This window comes from Muntiacus reevesi, chromosome 3 (assembly GCF_963930625.1).
Source record: "Muntiacus reevesi chromosome 3, mMunRee1.1, whole genome shotgun sequence".
Lineage (NCBI taxonomy): Eukaryota > Metazoa > Chordata > Mammalia > Artiodactyla > Cervidae > Muntiacus > Muntiacus reevesi.
The window spans coordinates 86,182,232-86,208,809 of NC_089251.1; the positions used below are offsets into that span (position 1 = coordinate 86,182,232).

At 39.1% G+C, this 26,578-nt stretch overlaps 1 protein-coding gene across 12 annotated transcripts in view; it reads right to left on the minus strand.

Annotated features, from left to right (window-relative positions):
• LTBP1 (latent transforming growth factor beta binding protein 1) overlaps positions 1–26,578 on the minus strand; it is a 453,522-nt gene that overhangs the window by 132,165 nt on the left and 294,779 nt on the right. For 5 of the 12 annotated variants that reach the window (XM_065929446.1, XM_065929444.1, XM_065929449.1 and 2 more), the window contains 6 exons: positions 18,825–18,992; positions 15,898–16,125; positions 13,744–13,766; positions 9,649–9,748; positions 8,724–8,822; positions 282–407 (listed from right to left, as the gene is read on the minus strand). In XM_065929446.1, coding sequence (XP_065785518.1) covers positions 282–407; positions 8,724–8,822; positions 9,649–9,748; positions 13,744–13,766; positions 15,898–16,125; positions 18,825–18,992 — 744 coding nt within the window. The remainder of the gene's footprint in view (positions 1–281; positions 408–8,723; positions 8,823–9,648; positions 9,749–13,743; positions 13,767–15,897; positions 16,126–18,824; positions 18,993–26,578) is intronic. The other 7 variants (XM_065929445.1, XM_065929453.1, XM_065929451.1 and 4 more) reach the window with 3 other exon arrangements.

Sequence of the window (26,578 nt, forward strand, 5' to 3'; positions counted from 1 at the left end):
ATAGCTATTCTAGACCTCTTAACTATTGTCTATATTCTTTACCTGAAAAACTTTGGGAAATGATTCCACCTTGATGTAACTGTACTACTCTTGGCAAAGCAGGCAGCATTGAACCAAGAGGTAAGAGCCTTCTAGGAGTTAAGCAAGCCTCTTTTTTGAGTACCTTTAGCTCAGGGAGAGAAATTTTTTTAATTAAACAGTACTTTCCCCATGATTAAAATGCTCTTAATGTGCAAACATTTGATATTTAATAATCTCATCAACCAGAAGTGTCTTCTTACCAACACATTTCCTCTGTTGCTCACTGAACTTGTAGCCGTCGTAGCATATACAGGTATACCTCACTGGCAGGTTAATGCAGTGTCCTGCTCCACAGATGTCAGGGTTCACAGTACATTCATTGATTTCTTTAAAAAATAAGAAAATGTGGGACAAAACAGATATAAACAAAGATTTCATTGCACCTTGCAAACGATTACTTTTTTTCCCCTGAATACCTTATTGCCAGTTATGCATTCAGAAAACAAAATTTTACACTCTAAAATCAAGTGTAAACTCATCTGATTACATTATAATTGATCAGTCAGTCACAGCCAAAGCCATGAAAAATTCTTAATGAGACAACTTCTAAGATGAACTGGAGTAGGTGGAAATTTAGAAAGAGGCCATCCCGGATGTTATCATCAATTGTGAACTTTCAAGATAGCCCATCAGTGAGTTTCTATCCTCTCCAGTTCATTGTGGATGACGGACTGAATCACATGATTCCTTCTGATAAGAAATAGATGGCAACTTTCTACTATTTGTTAGCAGGCCAAATTCAAGTTCCAAAAAACATACTCAACCTCCTCCCAAATTTCTCATTAATTCTCCAGAAAGATTTACCACTTCTAATCAAAGCAGAACTTCTGGATGCAACATATTCTTAATTTGCCAATTTCAACAGAAGCATATTTTATTTATACTAGTAGAATATAGAATCTTATTCCAAATCTTCTCGGCTCAGTTCTTCCCTTCCTTTCCTCCTGATTCTTGCATGAGACTGGCTTCTTCTATGAAGTCCTTGCTCCACTCATAGACACAGGCTGTGGTCAAGGCAAGGGGAGGGGAGTTTCCAGTGGGTGAAGGCCATCACAGCATGCTTTATTACCAAAATGACCTGAAAACTCAAAGGTGACCATCTGAGGTGAATTACTCCAAGACAGTCTGTTGATTTCAATGATCCTTGTAAGGATGTATTTAAGTATAGCAGGCAGTGAGTGGTACAGTTGGTGGTCAGGGCCCAGGCTTGAGACGAGAGTACAGGTACCAACCTTGCTGCCCCTTCCTTGCTCTGTAACAGCGCACAAATTACTTAAACAATCTAAGCCTCACTTTTCTCTGTGTATAAATGAGAATGACCAAAGCACCAACTTCAGAGTGTGAGGTTCAAAAGAGATAACCTAAATAATGCATGTAGCTCAATGCCTGGCACAGTATATGTGCTCAATAAAAATTAGCCACTATTACTGATTACTGTGGTTGTTCCTATTGAAGTTATTTAAGAACACATAACAGGGTCTTTCCTAGTGGTCCAGTAGTTAAGAATCCGCTCTGCAATGCAGGGGACATGAGTTCATTCCCTGGTCCAGGAAGACTCCATACGCCACAGGGCAACTAAGTCCACACACCACAACTACTGAGCCTCAGGTCTATAGTTCATGAGCTGCAACTACTGAAGCACATGTTCCCTAAAACCTGAGCTCTGCAACAAGAGAAGCCACTGCAATGAGAAGCCTGAACACCACAACTAGAGTAGGCCCTGTTTGATGTAAATAGAGAAAGCCCATGCACAGCAATAAAGATCCAGCATAGTAATAAATAAATAATTTGGAAAAAAGAATATATAACAAAGAAATAGCACATGAATAATACTACTATCTATTTTCTCACTGTCATCATGTAGTAAACAACACTTAAAACAGATGACACCATGGATAAGCCCAAATGGCCCAGTGGAGGAAGAGCAGGGGCTCAAGTGTGACAAGCTAAAACACACCTTTGTTAATGGGGTCTATGGTTTGAATGAAAAGAAAAACAGGCACACTACTGTCATCAATAACCTACTGTGAATTCTGAAGAAAAATGTGGAAAACAGTGCTTTAACAAAAATTCACTATGGAAATGACCTAAATTGGGGTTGAGGTTACTCTCCAAAACCCAAACCACATTCATTTTTCATCAAGTGTTATTCACTGCGCTGTGATTTTAAGACAACTGATGCAAGTTATTTGAAAAGTTGCTAGGCTTTAAAAGGAAGCATATGACTACAGAGCTGCAGTATTTTGCATAAAATCACTTAGATTATGATAAAAGCACACATTTAAAATTATTTATATCTTTAGTGAACCTATTTATGCTAATTCACTATCAGAAAAATAGTTTATAGTCAGTATAACGGCAAGTTACAGAAAAAAATAATCCAAAGACTAAAGACATAGGTAATTAACATGACTGCTTAAACTTAAATGAATGATAATAACCATATAAAACAATAAATTATGAGACATACACAGTATAGATTATATAATAATCTTTAGCAGGATAGAAAATGCTTATTTTTTTAAGAAAATATAGTTAGGTACAAATTGTAATATAGGATATGATCTAAATTATTTTATACACAGAGAAGTAGATTGGAAGAAAATAAACCTAAATTACGGGGATTGGTATTGTCTATATTTTTCTGTATCTTCCAAATTTTCTACAGTGAACAAGTGTTATTACTTCTATAATCAGAAAAGTCTTTCTTAAAAAATTATCATTCCTATGTGCTGCAAAAATCTGAAGGTAAAAAACATAATTTCCTCCAGGTTCTACTTCTAGACCCTTAGGTAAGAATTCTCTTCTCTGTTTACAAGAATTCTTTAGTAGAATAGTGTGAGAAGCAGTTCTTTAACCATCTATTCTTAATGTAAGCAGATGCCGCCTTTTAAAATTAATGGTATTTAGATTTCTTGATTTTCTTTGCAATTATTTTCTTTATGTTCTTCTCTGCCATTTGCTTAAATCAGAGAAGACATATTGATCAGATTTGCAAAAAGAGAAATTATAAGATGACTTAATATACTAAGAAGTAGTAGTGAGAATTAATTAAAAGATTGTACATCTGGGGTTTTCAGGAAATGCTTGATGGATACTCACTGCTCTCACTCCCAAACATATCAATCTATTGATTACCAAATATTTATCTGTTCTTTTTCAGGCACAGTTCTAGAATGGAATGTTTACATGTGTAAATAAAGTCTTCAAAAATATGTGATGCTTAATTCAGATGAGATACATTCTTATGCCAGTGTGCCAATATTTATATAATTTCTTCTTAAGTCACCTCTAAGATAGAAGAAATGATTAAGAATTTTAACTCTTCTGTCTTAAGAAATGAACAATAACGGCCTTTCATTCCAATTTAGTACCTTAAATAGAAGCTATGAGGTTGAAATATTTATGAGGAAAGCTTGAGAATTCTTAGCTGATTACCTCATAGATTATGTATATAAAACTGCAGTTTGAAAACGTTGATCCCAACTGGCACTAACATATGTAAGAAAATGCTACTCCGACACCACTAGAGGGTACTAAGAGATACGTCAGTGTGAGGGGATATTTACTAACATATTCTAGATTTCTACAGTTTGTCCCATTTTTTATACACATGATAAATTGTAACGTATCAGCTTATCCCCAGAGATCTCGTTTATCTATTTGCTATCCCACCCTTCTAAGTTCAAAAATAAAAATTAACAACTTTAAAATACCTCTGCTTCCTCTTTACCACTCAAAAAAAATCAAAAAATTTACCAGATTATAATCAACGATCCTAAATCTTAACTGTTCTCAACACACAGGAAAGCATGTGACGTGACAGAGGTGTTAGCAAACGCTTTTGTAGTAATCATAGTGCAACACATGAATGCATCAAACCAGCACAGTGTACACCTTAAACTTATACAATGTCATATGTCAACCACATCTCAAAAAACAACAAAATTCATCAACACCATTTTTAAAGTTAAAAAAACAATATTGATACTCCTAAAACTCAAAAGGTGTTTCACGCCACCTCTTCCTCCACTTCCCTTCTGGGTCTGTTACACTTTCATGCTTCATTGTAAGTTACACAGAAAGGCAGTCCTGATGGTACTGTCTTAAAGCTGAAACAATTAAACTTCAGGCTTAGAAAACAAGCTCCTGGCTTTCTCTGCGTTTTGGGGGACAAAGCCATTACGCTTTACATTCTTCTAAGAGGTCGCTCACAGAGCCACGCTAGCCTGCTCCCACAGAAAGGATCAGCTCAGGTCAGAATATGCATTCCTGCATATGTGCTGAAGGCATCGACACAGGCACTGCGAATACGCTAAAGCCTTGCACAGAGAGCACTCATGACTGGTCTCTGGGGCACTCAGGTTAATGACCATGCCTTCTCTTCTGAAGCATGTGTGGCTTCCCAGAGACAAGAGACTGTTCCCACTGGACTCTTGGAAGCATCCCCCTTCATAATGCCCGTCACATTTCCCCTAGGGTGCAGGACCGCCCTTACACACGCGGCCCCTGCAACAGCTTCACCTACATCAGGCCAAGGACTTCGTTCTATCTTTCCCGGGAGTCCATTTAGAATTTGGAAAAAGGAGTCATGACCAAAAGCCAATGGAAAACCAAATGGTCTATTTGTCCCAGAAAGACGGCCAGAGATAGATTTAAGAGTCTGGTGTCTTTAAGAATTAAATGAAAAAGAAAGCTTCTGGCAAGATATGAAAATGAATACGCTGACCTTTTGCTTTTTTCCTGCTCATGTGATTACTCAAAATAAATAAATAAATAGAGTTGGAAATATTAAAGCGTGATGATTTTACTTGCAACAAAGTTCATCTTCCATGAGCCTACATAGTTTATTGAGGCTGTCATGACACTGGTAATATGCTTCAGGGACAAAGGTTTTTATAAAGGGGTCACTGATGAGTTCTGGAAAAGATCTGATGAGCAAAATAGTTTTTACAGCGTTTGGGCCATGATGATTACAAAGGTTTACACAAAGCAGTCATGAAAGTCAGAATAATTTCTGGCTGGTCTGCAAGGGCCATGGAGAAAGTTTAGGAAGAGCTGGCAGAGGAAGGCATCAAATGTCAACTCATGGAAAGGTTTACAAAAATGCCCTGGCTTCCTAACTGCCCCACAAAGAGCATAAATTGTCCCACAACAATTGAAGCAGATGTTTCCACTTTGTAAATACTCGCCAGAGAAATAAAGGTTTGATTTTCCAACCTATCCTTGAGCTACTAAGACACTATGCTAAATCAAGAATTTATATGCTGAAATGTATCATTTCTTTGGAAACAGTGTGCCAATAATATTGCAAGCCACCAACTCAGCTGCTCAGAGTGGAAAATATCACCCTTATTCCCTCCAAATATGTGGCTCCCTTTATAATTATTGCAAGTTAAAGTGAGTCTGATGAAATCTACAAAGGCTACTTCCAATTTCACCATCATAAAGATATCATTGCTGAGCAATGTGAGGCTGAATTTGGTTATTTTAGATGTCTACTTATTATTCTATTCCTTTCTTCAATTCATGGAAGAAACTAAGAGTAACAAACATCTACCTCCTTTGTGTTCCAAGTTAAAAAAAAACAAAACAAAACTATACCTAATGTTCCAGAGAGACTCAATCAGATTGCTCCTTCAATCTACATATCTGGCTCTCTTATCAAAATCAATGGGAACATCTATATTTTGATTTCAATTAAATTTGATACAAAACATTCTTCTTGTTCTAGAGTAGATTACAGATCATAGTATAGCTCCAAAACTGCAAATTATTTAAATTCAAAAACTATTTAAAATGTTCTCCCCATGGATTAGTTCAGAAAGATTCTTTTACTATAGGAAGTCAGAGCACCTATAAATGCTGTGTGAAAATGAAATTTCAATGTCACTTGTTTCCTGGAAGGAAATATTTGTGCTTCAAACATGTGATAGCAGATGTTAGCCCTGTATCTCTGCCAAACTCAAATTAAGCTGTCTTCTAACAACTTCATATAGCACAACTACTTTCATTTTTTTTCAATCAGTTCCACAGTTCAGTTGAAGCTGAGTTAACTGCAATTTGTTATTCTTCACAGGGCTGCATTTAAATGATCAAACTGTGTTTATCTAGCCAAACCTCTACAAAGCTAAATGGCAAGAAGTCTGTCTGTTAAGTCAGCCATTGTTAAAAAGGCACAAAATGACAGTGTGTCTTCATATTGGAAAATGGAAATAGAGTACTTGAAAGAACTAGCACATTGACAGACTACAATTTTCTTTTTTAATGCAGATATAAATAACGAGAAGACTTGTTGACCAAGATGGTGCATTATATGTTTGTATGCCTTGCACAGTAGCCATGCATGTGCTGTGCTTCGTCGCTCAGCCGTGTCTGACTCTTTGCGACCCCATGGACTGCAGTCCGCCAGGCTCCTCTGTCCATGGGCTTTCTCCAGGCACGAATACTGGAGTGGGTTGCCATGCCCTCCTCCAGGGAATCTTCCCCAACCCAGTGATCGAACCCAGGTCTCCCTCATTGCAGATGGATTCTTTATCATCTGAGCCACCAGAGAAGCCCAGTCTTTCATAGACGGGTTTAATGAAATAAGTAGACACAGCTGTGACTTCAGAACAGAGAAAAACAATTTTGGCCACAGTCATTAAAAACAAACAAACAAAAATCACTAACATTTCACTCTATCATTAGAGATACAGGCTTTGGCCAGAAAATTCATTTGATTCAACCCACTACTTAGAATAGCTAACATTTCTCTATCACTCTGTTCACTATTTACAGTAAAACCAAAGAGCAGTTGCTCTGCAGCCATGTGGGAAGGCCATGACTCTGGGTGCAGCTGCGCCTTCAGGGTATCGCTGAAGCAGCTGAGAACACGCTGCTGGGCCCCTGATGTGACTCTGCACTACTTGGTCAACTGCACTTCACCTCAGGACAGGGGGTGGTTTAAAAACGCCCTCCTATCTGCTGTATCAATTCAAGCATCTAAGAGAAAGTGCATCCACAATTCTGAGAAAATAGGTCAAAGCTTTGGTTTTTTAAAACATATAAAAACTGTATGTACTTAACAGCGTACAACTTGGCTTTTTAATATCTATACATTGTGAAACGATCACCGCAATCCAACTAATTAATACATCTAACCAAGCATGTTTCTGTTTGAAATAATGCAATGTCAGCTAGCCGGAACAGCTCAGTGTGGAGAGCATTAGACTGAAATGAGGCAATGTCATGTTTCTTAGGAGGCAAAACTCTGAGAGAGGTTGCACATTCCTCTATTAGCTTCTCCTGTATATACTGCCAACCTCATCCTGCAATGGTATCATGAATTTATGCTATTATGATGCACCTTAGTGATACTTTGTCTGATTACAAAAATATTTTCCCACGTCAGAATATGTGGAATACGCAAAAAAATTCCACAATGAAACAACACCCAAACCCCTCAGACTCCACTCCCAAAATAACCACTGCTGATCTGGTGTTTTTTCTTCTAGCATTTTCTCAATGTATGTCTTTTTTTATACCATTGGTTTAATACTCTATATCGTTCATTTTTACTTACTTTGTCTTGTATTTAGCAGTATCTTGTGCCTATTTTCTGGTATATTTTTAAAAATTCTTCAAAAATACTGCAGTAATTGGTGGTAGCATAATGTTTCAATGTAGATATAATGATCTATTTCCCTACAGTTAAATATTTAGGTTTTTCTACTTTTTCTCTATTATACACAGTGCTGTCATAAGTGCTCATTTATACAAACCATTAGAACAGTGTTGGGGGGACATTATTTCCTTATACTAGTTATCTTAATGTGGGATTTCTGAGTTAAAAGTCTTGAACATTTTTAAAGTTCTTGATACATATTGCCAGTTTGTGCTTTCCAGAAAAGCTGAACTACTTTACATTCCTTCCCAAAATGTGTGAGAGCCTTGACTTCACTCTAGTAAATACGAAATATTACACTGATAAGAATAAAGAATTCTCACTTTGATTTGCATTTCTTTGACTACTAGTAAAGTTGAAATTTCCTATTACATACATGTTTCTTGGTATGTTACCTATGAATTATCTGATGATAGTAATTTCACTTTCTATTAGTATTTTTATTGCTGATTTATAAGACCTCAGTTTACATTAAGGATATTAACTTTTAAGCTGTTGGTTATAAATTATAATAAATCTTTATAATTTCTCACTAATGGCTGAAATAACATGTTTATTAAACAGAATTTTGAAAATATATAAAAATATATTGAAGAGCAGAAAGTTTATCCATGATCCTATTAACTGAGGATGGTTAAACACTTCGATGAACTTTCTTTTTCTGTGTTTATAAACATTTAAAAAATAAAATTGGAATCACTATGTTCTGTATTTCTTAATATTATCCTATAAGCATCTCCTCATGACATTACTTTTAAAACATTAGCAGCTGTGTGATATTCCACTACATATGTGCCGTAACTTATTTAAACATATTCTTCCTTCAAAAAATATTTAGATTATTTCCAAATATTTGCTCTCATGACTAACTCTGCCATGAGTGATCTTATACATGTGATACAATTTTGACTTTACATTTAAAATGTTCACATCCCTGTATCCTCCACAGACTCTGCAATATCAATACTGCACTTACCTGTTACTTGAGTAGGTGCAATGACTTGGCTGGCGCTTGATGTTGAAGCTTCAGGAGCTACTTCCACAGGCATAGGAGGTGATGTTTTTTCAATCACTACTATATGAGAAGGGAGAGAATAAAATGAAAATTAAAGCCTGTTATATGCATTGAGATCCCATTTCAAAATGTAAGCAAAATTTAGTCTAACAACATACCACAGTTAATTCTTGGATTTAAGAACAGCTATAGGTCCCTAAAGGTCTTGATATTAACCTATAGCCCTGCTTTCCACATTTAGCGACAATATCTGAGAGCAATTTGGAAGTCAATAAAAATGACCCTTCATCAAATGATGAACCCTCAATAATGTTCTAATAAAATATATTACTCCTGACCACAGAAAATAGTGAAAAATTTTTTATCATTATAACATTTATAATACAGTAGTCTCCCTTTATCCATGGAGTACATGTTCTAAGGCCCCCAGTGGATGTCTAAAACTGCAGATAGTATCAAATCCTATATATACTGTGTTTTTCCCATACTAATGGGCAGGAAGCACATAGAACATATCCATGGTTCTGGACCAAAGGATGATTCACGTCCTAGGAAGGATGGAACAGGATGGCGCGAGATTTCATCATGCTACTCAGAACAATGCACAATTTAAAAAGTATGAACTGTTTACTTCTGGAATTTTCCATTTAATATTTTTGGGCTGTAGCTGACCACAGAAAGTAAAACCACGGATAAAGAAGGATCGACTGTACCATACTTACAGTAACATTATATGAGGATATTAATATACATAAGTGTACTTCACATTTCACTTCACTTAGGAATTCTCATGACTAAAACTTTAAAACCAGAGACATACAACAATCTTCATCTTACTCTTTTATTCAGAGTATTCTCACAAATGGTACAAATCAACACAGACTACCTGGAAACTGTGGATGCAGATGAATGGTTGAAATGCCTGGAGAGAGCTGGGGTTGACCAGGCTCAAGTTTGGTTTTCTCTTGATCCAGTGAAGGTATTTCCTGGATGGTTGTATTAAAACGGGGGGAAAAAAAGAGAACTGAGAGTAGGAATTTTTAGTTTCTACATATTACTATTTTTATTTCATTAATTCTACTCTTAGAAAGGCAACAAATATCACAGGATATTACACAACTTGTGCAACTGTGTAAAAAAATTTTTTTAAACGTACTATTGATGTGCTACTCTACTGAGCCCTTGAGTTTTCCTAGCAGTGCTGATCCATGCTCACACCCTCACCCATTTCCCAGAGGCCCAAAAGGTCTCTTACACATTTTAAACAAATGCCTTGGCTCAGAGGCCCATGTTTGGTCTGGAACAAGGCAAAACTAATCCCAGAGAAGACCTAAAATAAGCCGTCACCTCATTCACATGTGGCTTCTGCCCAAATAAAATGACCAGCCCCATCCTGCAGATTAAAAATGGATACAGGTGTGTCATAAGAAAGAACACACGAGACTCTAAAGTATGGTAAGTCTGCCAGTTGCTTCTCCACCTCTCAGAATGCTGGTAGTCAAACAGCAACAGAAAAATAGGGACTTGGAGGGGACCAGGGATTTCCCCACACATGCTTTGACCCACTCTTATCTCCTGAACCACAGACTCGCACCCAGGACTCAGTTTCCAGTTTCAGCTCCTTTCAGGACTCCTGCAGACTGAACCATCAGGCTAGGTAAAGGTCTGTGACTTTGCCCACATCAGTGTGGGGCCAGAGCACTCACGTCACCACTCGCGTAAAAGTATTCATGAGGTTATCCTACACACTCCCTCCCTCACTTTAATTACTGTCATCTTCCAGAAAACTCACTCCCCTGGCCTCTCCCTTTTATTCAGTTCAGTTCAGATGCTAAGTCGTGTCCGACACTTTGTGACCACATGGACTGCAGCATGCCAGGCCTCCCTGTCTATCACCAACTCCCAGAGATTACACAAACTCATGTCCATTGAGTCAGTGATGCCAACCAACCATCTCGTCCTCAGTCGTCCCCTTCTCCTCCTGCCTTCAATCTTTTCCAGCATCAGGGCCTTTTCAAATGAGTCAGCTCTTCACATCAGGTGGCCAAAGGACTGGGGTTTCAGCTTCAATATCAGTCCTTCCAATGAACATTCAGGACTGATCTCCTTTAGGATGGACTGGTTGGATCTTCTTGCAGTCCAAGGGACTCTCAAGAGTCTTCTCCAACACCACAGTTCAAAAGCATCAACTCTTCAGCGCTCAGCTTGCTTTATAGTCCAACTCTCACATCTATACTTGACTACTCGAAAAACCATAGCCTTGACTAGACGGACCTTTGTTGGCAAAGTAATGTCTCTGCTTTGTAATATGCTGTCTAGGTTAGTCATAACTTTCCTTCCAAGGAGTAAACGTCTTTTAATGTCACCATCTGCAGTGATTTTGGAGCCCAAAAAAGCAAAGTCTGTCACTGTTTCCACTGTTCCCCCATTTATTTGCCATGAAGTGATGGGACCGGATGCCATGATCTTTGTTTTCTGAATGTTGAGTTTTAAGCCAACTTTTTCACTCTCCTCTTTCACTTTCATCTACAGGCTCTTTAGTTCTACTTCACTCTGCCATAAGGGTGGTGTCATCTGCATATCTGAGGTTATTGATATCTCTCCCGGCAATCTTGATTCCAGCTTGTGCTTCTTCCAGCCCAGCTTTTCTCATGATGGGCTCTGCATATAAATTAAATAAGGACGGTGGCAATATACAGCCTTGACGTACTCCTTTTCCTATTTGGAATCAGTCTGTTGTTACATGTCCAGTTCTAACTTCTATTGGGTTGGCCAGAAAGTTCATTCAAATTTTTCCGTAAGATGTTAAAGAAAAACCTTCTCTCCTAGCTTTCTTTACTTATCACCTTTTCTGCTCTTAATAAAATAGATATCCTGCCTGAGTACCTCAAACACCCAATTTCGAAGGCATGAGGGCTTACAGGGTAACTCCATTTAGATATTCTACAAATCCCTCAAACCCATCCCTTCCCGAAAATATCCGGGCTCTGATTCCAACTTCTTCATCTCTGTGAACACCACAGTCATTGATCTGTCCAGGTTTAAAGTTACTTTTCATTCCTCATTCCAAGCCCTGCCTATTTCCACTATTCCTTATATTGGTTCATCTTTTTCCACATCCACAGCCCCCTACTACCTTCAGCTACACTCACCCTCATTCTCAGTTCACTGTAGTTGTCTAGTCGGCCTCTCAAGCTTCCTCTTCCCCCATCTCAGTTAATCCCATTGTGTTGCATCTTCTTGAAACACAGAGCACTTACTACTTTTCCCCTCACATTTCCCCATCTTCTTAAGAATATAGACTAGCTTTCCTACTACCCATTGAAAGGTGACCCCAATCAGGCTCAACTACACCCTACCCCCTGCAGCCCAAGGTCAATGCTACCAAGGAGTGGACCATAACCAGGCGCCAATCAACTCCTGCAGCTTACAGACAGGATTCCAGACTTGTGCCCTCCCTCCCCGACTACCCTGGGGCATGGGGCAGTGAACTTCCTCCTTCCTGATCCATGCCACTTCTCCACTTGACAAGTGGCTCCAGCTGAGGAAGACAGTATTTCCCCACTGATTACAACTGCAGTTTGGTATTCCAAGCCTTCCGAAGCACCTCCCAAGTTCTCTGAGTCTTTCCTGCTCCCCTAAATGACCCCGTGCTGTCCCCACCCTCCACTGCACCTTTGTGCACATAATTTCTCATCAGTGGATCACCCTGCTTTCTCTTCATTGATCTTTAAGAGCATGAGATCTCCACAGAAAGTCAAGACCACAAAGTCCACGGCTGCAATGTCCCCGCTGCCTCCTCTCTGAACGTATGCAAGAAAATTTTCAGGCCCTCTTTCAGAGTCTTTATGAAAGTTTCACAAGCTCAGTCATAAACAGAGGAGAAGAAAATCAGATAAGATGAGGTTGTCAGGGAGCTGGCTGGACCACTTATGTGCTAAAGGATTCCTCCCATTTCTAAACCAGAACTAAATTCAAAATCAACAAAATTGCAAACTACTGTACGTCACTGATCTTTAGAGATGCTCTCCAAGAGCAGCAAATTACCCATGTAAAATATGCAAATCTCTTGTGCTTCTTTTGGGGGTCAGTATTAAAAACATTTTTCCTTACTGGATGCTATCACTCTAAAATCATTCCTTTTTTTTCTGGATTCTGCCAGCACCTTTAACTTTTGTGTTATTCTATTCCCATACTTATAAACTAAAGATTTTTAAAACTATTTATAATATTTTACATAGGTCTATGTCCCCATCTAAATCCTAAAACTGCATTCTTGCGAGAGAATGAACACTACACAAATGTATAAACATAAATAATTACCTAATTTTCATGTTACCAATAAATCTTCAGACAAGGAACAATATTATATAAACATGACAAAGCTTCAGCAAATGCCAGTATTTTCTACTAATAAATCTCACAGTTCGGTATCCTATTTCATGGTCCCCAAAAATGAAAGATTAAAATTTCTCTAAAATTTTAAGGAAGCAATATCCCAGTACTTGATTATAAATTTCAAGGGTAAGTTCTGCTTATACTCCAATTTAAGTCAAACATGCATATCAAATTTTAGTTGAAGTAAGAAGTACATTACTCAGTATATATGAACTGAGAATACACAATTACATAAACATGTCAGAATATTTCTTTCCATAGATGTTCCAGGCCATAAACTAACTCTCTGAATTTCACTTAAGTCCCTGAGTCCCATCAGGCCCATCATTTTCATCTCCCCAGATTTAAGTTCCATGAGAACAAGGAGATTTGTCTGATTTGGTCTCTACTATTTCCCTAATATTCAGCACAGTGCCAGTCATATAAATGTCTATTGAATGAATGTTATTCAATATATTTCCTTAAGTGAAATAATGTATAATAGACATGTTACTATATTTAAGTCTTAAAAAATCACACATACTCTAGAAGAAAATCATTATGAAGGTAACAAAAGACAGCTTGCAAACAATGAATAGATTACCTTCTCAGGAGGTACAGTTGCCACTAAAACCAAAAAAGAGAGAAGGACATTAGTACAACTCAAAACAGTCTACTACATAATAGTCCAATTTTTAAAAAGCAACAAAAGTTCAGTCTCCAAAAGGATTAAGAATCAAACTAAATCAAGTGCAGAATGATAGTCAACTACCATTTTGGAGCATTTTACACATGATTGACAGGGGGAAACTATATCATTCCTCAATTGCAGGAAATCAGGTAGTAGATGTGATGCAGTTCTTTCCAACTCACTATTAAAGTTATAGGAGGCAACACTTCCTGACAGTGTCTCATGCCTACTCACAATTTTGTAGCACTTTCCATGCCTTAGGAAAGGAACATTTTCATTACAGTTATCCTTAACATAATAAACTGTTTGAAATGCTTTCTGATATCAATGTTAAAAAATAAATAAATAAATAAATAAATGCCCCTGTTTCAATAAGAGACCCAAGAAAGGGTGCTGCATTCTTGGTGCACACTGATCCTTAATGAAGCCCTGTGAGCATTTTCAGAAGGATATTCTAACAAGATTACAAAAAGAAAAAAAAAAATCAAATCACAAGCCAGCAAGATTCAATGAGCAATTAGTATCACTATGTTGAACAAATCACAGATTACACAATCACCAACATTATTATAGGGTGGTGGTGGTAGTGATCATGCCTTTCCATTTTGAAACACTTCAAAAATCAGTTGTAGAATTAGTCCTCAAATCTTAGATCAATAATCACAGGGATTCTGCTCATGGGTCAACATCTCCATAAACATTAGTATAAGATATGGTAGATGCATTACTCCTAAACATAATCAGGGTACCAGATTGCTACCACTGCTGCAACATTCTTGTGGTTAGAAAAAGTCAATAAACCTTCTATCCTCTCTAACCCACCACCAAGAAACTCTTGAGGCAGAATCTGGACCACAGCCCATTTTCTCCTGCTTATGAAGAGCAGGAGGAATTGCAACCACCTGGGTAACCATACAGGAACAAACTGGCCAACACTGTCAATCTTAGGTGAGGTCCTACCTCATCTGCCTAACCAAAGAGAAGTGCAGCAAGTGAAAGAGCGGACTTAACTAGGCTAGAAGGTTCAGAAGCCCTGAAAGGAGTCCTCTCTTCCTTGCCACGCTTCCAATGCCTCATCTAACTTGAGCACCTTATCTCCTCACAAAACCCATAAAAGCACACCCTGAGTTCCCATCCAAGATCCAAGTGTGAAAGAAAAACAGAAGCTTTTTTAAAGCCAATACCTATCCCACACAAAGTTAAGATTTTTGTTCATCCTATTTGGGGTGAGCACTTCTGTGGTGAAAAAGATATTCAAAGTATTGGACATGCTGGCTTCTATGAAGAGACAAAGATAGATAATCCTTCTTGCTGAAACAGAACCAATTGTCTCTAGTCTCCTTCTGGAGGAGAAGGCCTTAACCACCTCCTGGGAAAAATGTGTTCCTTGGTTCTATCACATACTCTTCGTATGACATTTGCAAGTCAGTTGCTCTGTCTCCAGTTCTCAAAATGCAAACCAAAGGACTTCACTTAGGTGAACTCTTTCCAAAATCCCTTTCATGGACCCTATCTTCCTTCATTTTGCTGCCCATTATCCCTGACTGCCTGTGAAACTATTTCATGGAAGCTCAGTTGATGCTTCAAGCCCGTGGACTCCACTTTTTAAAGTAAACACATATTTGTTAAACAGCTCTCTAGATACAGAAGTGAATTTTGGCTATTCCCTGAAAAATCTAAACCACTATCCAGGAATAAACACCAAGAAAAAGTAGCTCCCAAACATAAGACAATTTCATTCGATTATCATGGAATACTGTCACAACTGTTCCGGAGGATTGGTTCTCAATCAGGGGTAATTCTTCCCCCAGGGGACATTCAGTGGTATTTGGACATCTTTTTGGTTTTAACAACCAGGAGGGGGAGGGTGCTACCACACTAAAGGTCAGAGGTCAGGGATGTTGCTAAACATCCTATAATGCACAGAGCAGCCCCTCATATCAGAGTTATCCACCCCAAATTGTCAATAGTGCCGAAGCTGAAAGCCCCTATTGGAGAAGTTACATACGAGGAAACCAAAGACACACAAGACAGATGGCTAGCTCCATGATTCATTTCCACTCTCACCTTCTGGCTCCACCGCTCCTGGCCCCTGTTCCTGGGAGAAGGTCAGGGCCTCCACTGGTTCTTCCTTGGCTGGGAGAGGTGGAGGATGAGTACTTTTAGCAACAGGTTGAGTGTTCTTTGGCTTGACAAATACAGGTCCTTTACCTACATGGTGATGGATTGGCCTGCGTCTATGAACGCCAGAAACCGTATAACCCATTCCACCAGGACAGATTTCCTTAAAAGCAGCTAGATTTGGGATGGGAAAATATTCCTTTTAAAAATCTAAAAGTGCAAACTTATACAGAGGAAAACAGTATGATGAATATTGCTTAATAAATCATCACTAATTTATAGTTACATTTAAAAACTTAAAGAACAGGTGCAAAACGCTCTAATTTCTCTCAAACTTGCATATTTACAGGAAAAAACTCAATTCTTTTAGTAAACATTTCTCTGTTAATTCCTTATCTTACACAATCAGAATCTTATATATACAGAGACCACATATTTTGTATATTAAATTATATATATCAGCAACAAATTAAGAGATAGTATACATATATTTTATATTTAATATTCTCTACCACACTATGTATTACACACAGAAAATATATGTAATACATGAGATTTTTAAGTACAGAACATACCATATAGATTATATATATATCTTGGAGGAGGGTATAACATCAGTAAAAATCAGATTTTTCACTCTTGCTTTTGTCTAATTTCATTAACTATTAACCAGGAACTTAGTAACATCTAAATTAAATGGTAAAAGAAAGAGCAATCACTACTGAGGGAAATGAGGTGTTGAAATCATTCTAATTTGATTCCTATTGAAGAAAGCAAAGATGAAGAAGCCAGAGTGGGGAGTATCAGCTGATATGCAGAGGTTGGTTAAGAAGAATTGAAAAGGGCAAGTGGTTTCGAAGAAATAGTCTCAGGATGGTGAAAATGAAGCCAGTCAAAGACACACGCTAAAGAGATGACAGGGAGACATCAAGGGAAAAGGACACACCAAGTTAGAATGTAGTTATTTTCAAGGGGAGGGGTGACAAGTGAGCAAAAGCCAGACCACAACCAACTGGTCGAATTATGGTGAGGACAAGGAGATATTCTGTATCCTGTAACCACTATTCCTGCCAGGAAAGTGGTTTTGTACACTTAAAAAATATCAGCCGGGCACATGTGATTTCCTAAGCTTCATTGCGTAATCACCAGGAATAAGTCAAGGGGGAAGACAAGGGAGGCAAGACCATGTGTGGCCTGAGGAGGAAAAATCCACCTAATCTCTTTGGTGTTGGTATTGGAGGCAAGTTACCAAACGGAGACAGAAAGGGGCTTACACTCAACGCCTTTATTTCTACCTTTAGAGCTGAAAGTAAAATAAGCCACTTTTCACTTTCACTGAACAAGAGATCTCCTATTGAATGTTCTGGACCTAAAATTAGTTCTCAGTAAAAATAAAACTCTAAAGTACTCCTTAAAGCATGCTAAAATACTGTTTTTCTAAGGATCACACATTAAATAGTAGAACCTCATTTTTATGTGCAACTATGAAATACAATTTTCATGTGAAAGAACAGAAGTTTCTAGAAAAAGTTTTTCTATCAAATACTTGAGGTATATGAAAAAACTAAGCATTACTTTTATGAAAGTCATCTTATAATCAAAAATTGGTTAAGTCTCCAAATTTTATCTTTAATATTATTTTCAAGCTTAGTGACTACTTTATGGGAAAATCTTCCTGTGTTACATTCACTTTCTTGATTTATGCTTCATGTAAGGGCTACAAAAGTTATCAAAATGGAACTTGAAGAAAAATGGGTCTGTGAATTATCAAGATCATTAATTTCATTGATTATTCCTTTTTAATACTGAGCAGATCAGACTCCTCAGGAGGCTACTAGGGCCTTCCGGAGATGTCTCAAGTCATGCAGTATACCAAAACATCATCAACATTATACTATCTCTGCCTCACCAGTTCTTTCTGATCCTAGGCAACAACCAAAGTGGCTTGTGACCATTACATTTATATTTAAACCTCGTCTGCAACAGTGCAAGTTATAGGCTTAAGACATTAAATGTCTCTGTGAAAGTGAACACACTTCCCTAGATGGGAACCAACTTATCAAACAAGAAATCAGGTTGACATCTTATACCCACCCCATGTCGGTGAAACAGGGACACCACTTTTTTTTTTTTAAATAATATCATGCCTAGTATTTGCGGGTATGTTTCTTTCTCTTCCATTTAACTCTACTTGACCCTGCTTGAGAAGTTGGTATTGCCTTGGGATACATAAAGCACTTAGATAAATTTATGATTTCAGAGCATTAGGCAATCATGTACTCAACTGAAGGATAAAGAATCATCACTTCTTATACTGAGTTCCCATCCAGAAGTTCATAGGAGGATCTGCCCTTGAGTTATGAATTTTCATAGCATAAATTCAATTGTGAATATAATTTTCTCTATTTCCACCTGGAGAAATCAAGCACGATGTTCTTAATAGAACCTGACAGGCACCCATTCAATACATGAGTTAAAAGAGTTAACCTACATCAGATCTAGTGACCATGCAGGCAGTGAACAGTCAATCATCAGAAAAGTGCAAGCCCAACACGGCCTTCTGCTGTCTCCACACTTTTAAACAGCAGAAACTAGGGACAGAAACTAGGGATAAAAAGCAATGACTTAAAAAGCAATGGCTTTTCTTAACATCCAAAAGGAAGTCTAATGTTACACACAAATGGGAAAAGCTCTTTGCATGTAACTTTTTCCACTGATTCAACCTCCGTACATTCATGGTTTGTTCAAAAGGATAAAAACACATTGTATTACTAATAACTGATTTAAAGTCAGAAACCACAAAGAACCCATGCTGTCCAAATCATCCTGTGTGGCCGGGAATGAACACGAGCATGTGGTGGGGCATGTCTTACCTGTGCCTGGAAGGGGACATTTCTCACAGTGTGGGCCCCAGGCCTTGCCCACGCTACAGCAGCAGAGCTGCCTGGTGAGGTGGACAGACAGCGGGTGCATGCACTGCCTTCCGGAACTGACAAGCCGGTAACAGGGCCCTTTCTCTTCTGAGATCACAGGGGTGTCCGCTGAAGCAGAGAGATAAGGCCTGATGTCACCCAAGAAACGACAAAAACCAGTTCAACATTTCACATAAATACTAAAATGAGCCTTAAAGTCTGGATTAGAAGCCATACTTCAGGATAAATCTATCTAGACATAGGGCATTACCCTTCGTGACTGAGGGTCAGCTGACCTACTGAGTCTTAGGAGTCAGGACCTCAAACATCCCTGTCGTTGCCTGGTCCTTTCTTCCATTTTAGCTAGAGTTAAAAATCAGTTATATGATCCTTTAATTAGAAATTAAAATTTAAAAGTATCACTTATGTGTGCATGAATGAAAATAAATCACTGCAACCAAAATAAACCTGCCTAAACAAACCTAATTATCAAAATCATGATCTCATTTGCTGGCTTGTAGTTAGCCATAATAGAGGTTATTTTGGGCTTCCCTGGTAGCTCAGCTGGTAAAGAATCCACCTGTAGTGTGGGAGACCTGGGTTCAATCCCTGGGTTGGGAATATCCCTTGGAGAAGGGAACAGCTACCTATTCTAGTATTCTGGCCTGGGGAATTCTAAGGACTGTATAGTCCATGGGGTTGCAAAGAGTCAGACACCACTGAGCGACTTTTACACACACACACATACACAGGTTATTTTAGGATAGCATCTACTGAATAGCCAAGTACCATGGAAAATCAGGAATTGACATAATTGATACAAGTCCACCGTTAGGCTTCTCACGTGGAGGACAGTGAGAGCATGCAGGGTCTCATCCAGCCTCATTTGAGGCCAGCGGCCAGAACTAGGAGGCCGAGGGCAGCTTCTGACTGGCACTGCCACAAGGGCCCCTGCCCAGCCAGAAAGCACACCAGAGCAGGAACAAATGACATCCCCACACCTCAGAAAACATCATAAAAAGCACATCAGCCCACATCCATCCAATATCTAGGTCCTAATTCGGGTTCTTCTAAAATTTAGTAGATGAGACTTCATTAAACTAACAGCTACTGGGCAAATGAGGCGAATATGAGAATGGGAAAGACGCATCCCTGTCTTCACAAAGACCACTTTCTAAAGTAAACATGCATGGAGAATGTTTTCACAGGGCCAATTCCAGGCCACGTCAACACTGCTGAATACACCAAGCTTAATGGTCACCTCTCAGTTCTTTCTTCTACATCAAGACAAGCTCTTCTCTATCGCGTTATGGTCCAAATGAGGTTTTCCCAATTTGCCTTTCCCTTACCCAATTCCTCTAGCACTTGGAGCTTCCAAGTCAACTTCCCTTTCCCCTCAAAGCTATATATTCATTCTCACAAAAGGACTGACATCTCTGCTACAGGAAACAACCTGACTCAATGAAGGTTCTACAGTACAGTGAAGACAGCAAGGGTTTTTAGAGCCAGACAGACCTGGGTTCACATAGTAGGTCTAACACTTGCCAGCAGCATAACCCAGGAAAGTGACTTTGACTGGCTGCAATGGTTTGTGTGTGCCAACTTGACTGGGCCATGGTAACCCAGATATCTGGTTAAAGACAGGTCTCAATGTTGATGTGAAAGTATTCTGCACATGAGATTAACATTTAAGTCAATAGATTTTGAGTCAAGCAGATGACTCTAGAATGTGGGTTGTCCTTATCCAAGCAGTTGAGGTCCTTAGGAGAAAAGGCTGATCTCCTCAGAGTTAGAAGACGTTTTGCCAGCAGACAACCTTCAAACTCTGACTGCAACATTAACCCTTCTCTGGGACTTCCCTTCCCTGCCCGCCTACACTGAAGATTCGGGGCTTGCCAACTTACTCCTTGGAAGGAAAATTATGACCAACCTAAACAGCTAATTAAAAAGCAGAGACATCACTTTGTCAACAAAGGTCCGTCTAGTCAAGGCTATGGTTTTTACAGTGGTCATGTATGGATGTGAGAGTTGGACTATAAAGAAAGCTGAGTGCCGAAGAATTGATGCTTTTGAATTGTGGTGTTGGAGCAGACTCTTGAGAGTCCCTTGGAATGCAAAGAAATCCATCCAGTCCATCCTAAAGGAGATCAGTCCTGGGTGTTCATTGGAAGGACTGATGTTGAAGCTGAAACTCCAATACTTTGGCCACCTCATGCAAAGAGCTGATTCATTGGAAAAGACCCTGATGCTGGGAAAGATTGAGGGCAGTAGGAGAAGGGGACAACAGAGGATGAGATGGTTGGATGGCATCACCTACTCAATGGACATAAGTGTGAGTAAACTCTGGGAGTTGGTGATGGACAGGGAGGCCTGGCGTGCTGTGGTTCATGAGGTCGCAAAGAGTCAGACACGACTGAGTGACTGAACTGACTAAACTTCCACAATCACGTGAGCCAATTCCTTCAAAATCCCTTCCCATCCACCCACCCTGCTGGCTCCATACCTCTGGAGAGAATGTTAATACAGCAGCTGAGCTTCAGCAACTCCCTGACTTATAAGTGACAAGCTCAATGTATAGACTAGATATATCATATGCTAAACATTTGGTTCAGAGTAGACACAAAACACAGGTCAGCCTCCCTTATTAATAAAGCCAGGTATCTCCATCCTCTCAAGGGCATCTGAACACATCCTGATCACTATTTAGTGGCAGAATTTCAGCAAACCAAAAATATTCAGAAAAAAAAGATATGAGTGAACTGGAAGAGGGGAGCAGTGGACTGAGGGGAGCAGAGGGAGGCCTTCCTAAGGCTTCAAAGCTTAGTCCCTCTAGTAAAGCCAAGTTTGCCCAAAACTACTCAAAATGTGGTACAAGGGAGAAGCTTGAGTCTTTTCTCTCCCTTTTCCTACTCACTTTCTGGAGTCTGTGCCAGTCAGCTGTGAAAAATCAAAGGTCACAGAAGTAAAACGAAATGTAAGAGAAGAGTTATTATCCCCAAAAGGATAGTAAATTTCTGAAACGATTGACCATCACTTATACAGCATATATATGTGTATTTGTGTGTCTGTCTGTTTCTCTAAGTAGGTTGTATAATCTTAAGAACATATACATAGTTCTAGTATAGTCAGCTCACCAAGGATTGTGCTCCAAAATTTCTCCTCTGAAGTGTTTGGAATTCACAACACATATTTCCATAGAAACAGTGTCGGATCAACTCACAAGAGCCTATTTTACACACGTGCTGTGTGCTTAGTCACCCAGTCATGTCTGACTTTTTGCAACCACATGGACTATACAGCCTGCCAGGCCCCTCTGTCCATAGGATTCTCCAGGCAAGAACACCAGAGTGGGTTGCCTTTCCCTTTTCCAGGGAATCTTCCCCACCCAGGGACTGAACCCTGCGTCTCCTGCATTGCAGCTGGGTTTTTTTTTTATCATCTGAGCCACCAGAGAAGCCCAATTCACACATGGCAGGGCTTAATGATAACACTAAGAGCATCAAGTTCTAGATCCAAAGAACAAGGGCCATTTAAAGCAGAGCAGAGTTTCCCCAAACCCTGGACACTGGCAAATGGTGACACTGGCCCCTTGCACTGACTTATCCATCTTCACTCCCTTGTGTCCACTCACCTGCATATCCAGGTGGTAACATTATCTCAGGCACCAGCCCCATTACCCTCACCCTGGTCCCCTAGCTAAGGCCTATACTCTGAAGGAGCACATTGGGCCTGCTGCCCAAACTCCCAATCAGCAATTCAGTTTTCAAGGGATTAGCATGCATACTGGTGTGTAAGTGAATGACAAGAGATTGCTGGTTCATTCAAGCGAGTCTCTAGTGGAGATTCCCAGGCATGGCATACACAAGTAAGTAAACTGTTAGGCATTTTATCATATGGAAAATAGCTAATTCCTAAGTATCTTCTCCTGAAAGGTCTCTTTTATAGGTTTTTGTTTTTCCCTCATTTCCTAACACCAAGAATTTCCCTAAGTGCTGGGGTACTGGTGTTTTTTTTCCATGACAGCTTCCAAAGCACTTCAGGTTGGGGGGCGGTATTTCAGGGAATAAGAATCATCAGCTTACAAAGTCATCAAAACTCAACTGTTGTACTTACTTTTATCAAGATTTTTTTAAACTAATCATTTTGGTGTGTTCGAAATGTACTTTATTAAAAACTTTATTTACACTTAAAACTCAACTGTTGGTGTGTCGGAACATCAGACCATGTTGCACCCAAACATTTTGCTTCATCCCAAGTACACATAAGAATAAGCTAATAACTAATAAAAAATCTGCCCCTTTGAAGATGGAAGAAAACCCAGGAGGAAGCCAGTGAAAAGGCTTAGGTTACATACCTAAATTTTACTGATGTTCTATGATTCAGATTTTCAAAAGTATTAATTTATGCCTCCCTCAGATTTCTAATAGGATGTGATATTTAAAATGGCCTCTATTGTAATACCTAACTCATCTGTTATTCTTTTATCACTTCAAATGACTTAGTGGCAATTTCACTTACTTCATTAAACACTTCTATAAACTCAGGAACAATACGCTACCTAGAGTGATGCAACACTGGTGTTTCTATTGTCTGAGTACTATCTTTAATCATAGATTGGAAGCCTGGTTGTAAAGGATAATTCATTAATATTAGTATACTACATTTATTATTTAAAATATGATAAACGTGATCATAAGAATTTACATTATAGTAAAAAAAAAAAAAAGGAAAATGAGTATTGCCCAAAGATTGCTAAAGGATTGGTGGAAGTGGGAATGGGATAGAGTACTGAGGAGGAATTACAAAGCATGCTGATGGATTCACATATGTCAGTCAGTCAGACAGTTCAGTCGCTCAGTTGTGTCCCACTCTTTGCGACCCCATGGACTGCAACACGCCAGGCCTCCCTGTCTATCACCATCCCCTGGAGTTTACTCAAACTCATGTCCATTGAGTCAGTGATGCCATCCAACCATCTTATCCTCTGTCGTCCCCTTCTCCTCCTGCCCTCAATCTTCCCCAGCATTAGGGTCTTTTCAAATAAGTAGGTTCTTCGCATCAGGTGGCCAAAGTATTGGAATTTCAGCTTCAACATCAGTCCTTCCAACATTCAGGACTAATTTCCTTTAGGATGGACTGGTTGGATGCCTTTGCAGTCCAAGGGACTCTCAAGAGTCTTCTCCAACACCACAGTTCAAGAGCATCAATTCTTCGGTGCTCAGCTTTCTTTATAGTCCAACTTTTACATCCATACATGACCACTGGAAAAACCATAACCTTGACTAGATGGATCTTTGTTGACAAAGTAATGTCTCTGCTTTTTAATATGCTGTCTAGGTTGGTCATTACTTTTCATCCAAGGAGTAAGCATCTTTTTATTTCATGGCTGCAGTCACCATCTGCAGTGATTTTGGAGCCCCCAAAAATAAAGTCTGACACTGTTTCCACTGTTTCCAAATCTATTTGCCATGAAGTGATGGGACCAGATGCCATGATCTTTGTTTTCTGAATGTTGAGTGTTAAGCCAACTTTTTCACTCTCCTCTTTCACTTTCAAGAGGCTCTAAAGTTCCTCTTCACTTTCTGCCTTAAGGGTGGTGTCATCTGCATACCTGAGGTTATTGATATTTCTCCCAGCAATCTTGATTCCAGCTTGTGCTTCATCCAGCCCAGCGTTTCTCATGATGTACTCTGCATATAAGCTAAATAAGCATGGTGACAATACACAGCCTTGACGTACTCCTTTTCCTATTTCAAACCAGTCTGTTGTTCCATGTCCAATTCTAACTATCGCATCCTGACATGCATACAGATTTCTCAAGAGGCAGGTCAGGTGGTCTGGTATTCCCACCTCTTTCAGAATTTTCCACAGTTTATTGTGATCCACACAGTCAAAGGCTTTGGCATAGTCAATAAAGCAGAAATCGATGTTTTTCTGGAAATCTCTTGCTTTTTTGATGATCCAACGGATGTTGGTAATTTGATCTCTAGTTCCTCTGCCTTTTCTAAAACCAGCTTGAACATCTGGAAGTTCACGGTTCACGTATTGCTGAAGATTGGCTTGGAGAATTTGGGGCATTACTTTGCTAGTGTGTGAGATGAGTGCAATTGTGCAGTAGTTTGAGCATTCTTTGGCATTGCCTTTCTTTGGGATTGGAATGAAAACTGACCATTTCCAGTCCTGTGGTCACTGCTGAGTTTTCCAAATTTGCTGACATATTGAGTGCAGCACTTTCACAGCATCATCTTTTAGGATTTGAAATAGGTTATCTGGAATTCCATCACCTCCACTAGCTTTGTTCGTAGTGATGCTTCCTAAGGCCCACTTGACTTCACATTCCAGGATATTTGCCGTAGGTGAGTGATCACACCATCATGATTATCTGGGTCATGAAGATATTTTTTGTACAGTCCTTCTGTGTATTCTTGCCACCTCTTCTTAATATCTTCTGCTTTTTGTTAGGTCCATATCATTTCTATCCTTTATTGAACTCATCTTTGCGTGAAATGTGCCCTTGGTATCTCTAATTCTCTTGACGACATCTCTAGTCTTTCCCATTCTGTTGTTTTCCTCTATTTCTTTGCATTGATCACTGAGGAAGGTTTTCTTATCTCTCCTTGCTATTCTTTGGAACTCTGCATTCAAATGGATATATCTTTCCTTTTCTCCTTTGCTTTTGGTTTCTCTTCTCTTCTTTTCCAAGCTATGTGTAAGGCCTCCTCAGACAGCCATTTTGGTTTTTTGAATTTCTTTTTCTTGGGGATGGTCTTGATCCCTGTCTCTTGTACAGTGTCATGAACCTCTGTCCATAGTTCATCAGGCACTCTGTATATCAGATCTAGTCCCTTAAATCTATGTCCCACTTCCACTGTATAATCGTTTGGGATTTGATTTAGGTCATACCTGAATGGTATAGTAGTTTTCCCCACTTTCTTCAATTTAAGTCTGAATTTGCCAATAAGCAGTTCATGATCTGAGCCACAGCCAGTTCCCAGTCTTGTTTTTGCTGACTGTATAGAGCTTCTCCATCTTTGGCTGCAAAGAATATAATCAATCTGATTTCTGTGTTGACCATCTGGTGATGTCCATGTGTAGAGTCTTCTCTTGTTTTGTTGGAAGAGGGTGTTTGCTATGACCAGTACATTCTCTTGGCAGAACTCTATTAGCCTTTGCCCTGCTTCATTCTGTACTCCAAGGCCAAATTTGCCTGTTACTACAGGTGTTTCTTGACTTCCGACTTTTGTGTTCCAGTCCCCTTTAATGAAAAGGACATCTTTTTTGGGTGTTAGTTCTAGAAGGTCTTGTAGGTCTTCATAGAAACATTCAACTTCAGCTTCTTCAGCATTACTGGTCAGGGCATAGACTTGGATTACCGTTATATTCAATGGTTTGCCTTGGAAATGAACAGAGATCATTCTGTCATTTTTGAGACTGCATCCAAGTACTGCATTTTGGACTCTTTTTTTTTACTATGATGGCTACTCCATTTCTTCTAAGTGATTCTTTCCCACAGTAGTAGATATAATGGTCATCTGAGTTAAATTCACCCATTCCAGTCCATTTTAGTTTGCTGATTCCTAAAATGTCGATGTTCACTCTTGCCATCTCCTGTTTGACCACTACCAATTTGCCTTGATTCATGAACCTAACATTCCAGGTTCCTATACAATATTGCTCTTTATAGTATTGGACCTTGCTTCCACCACCAGTCACAT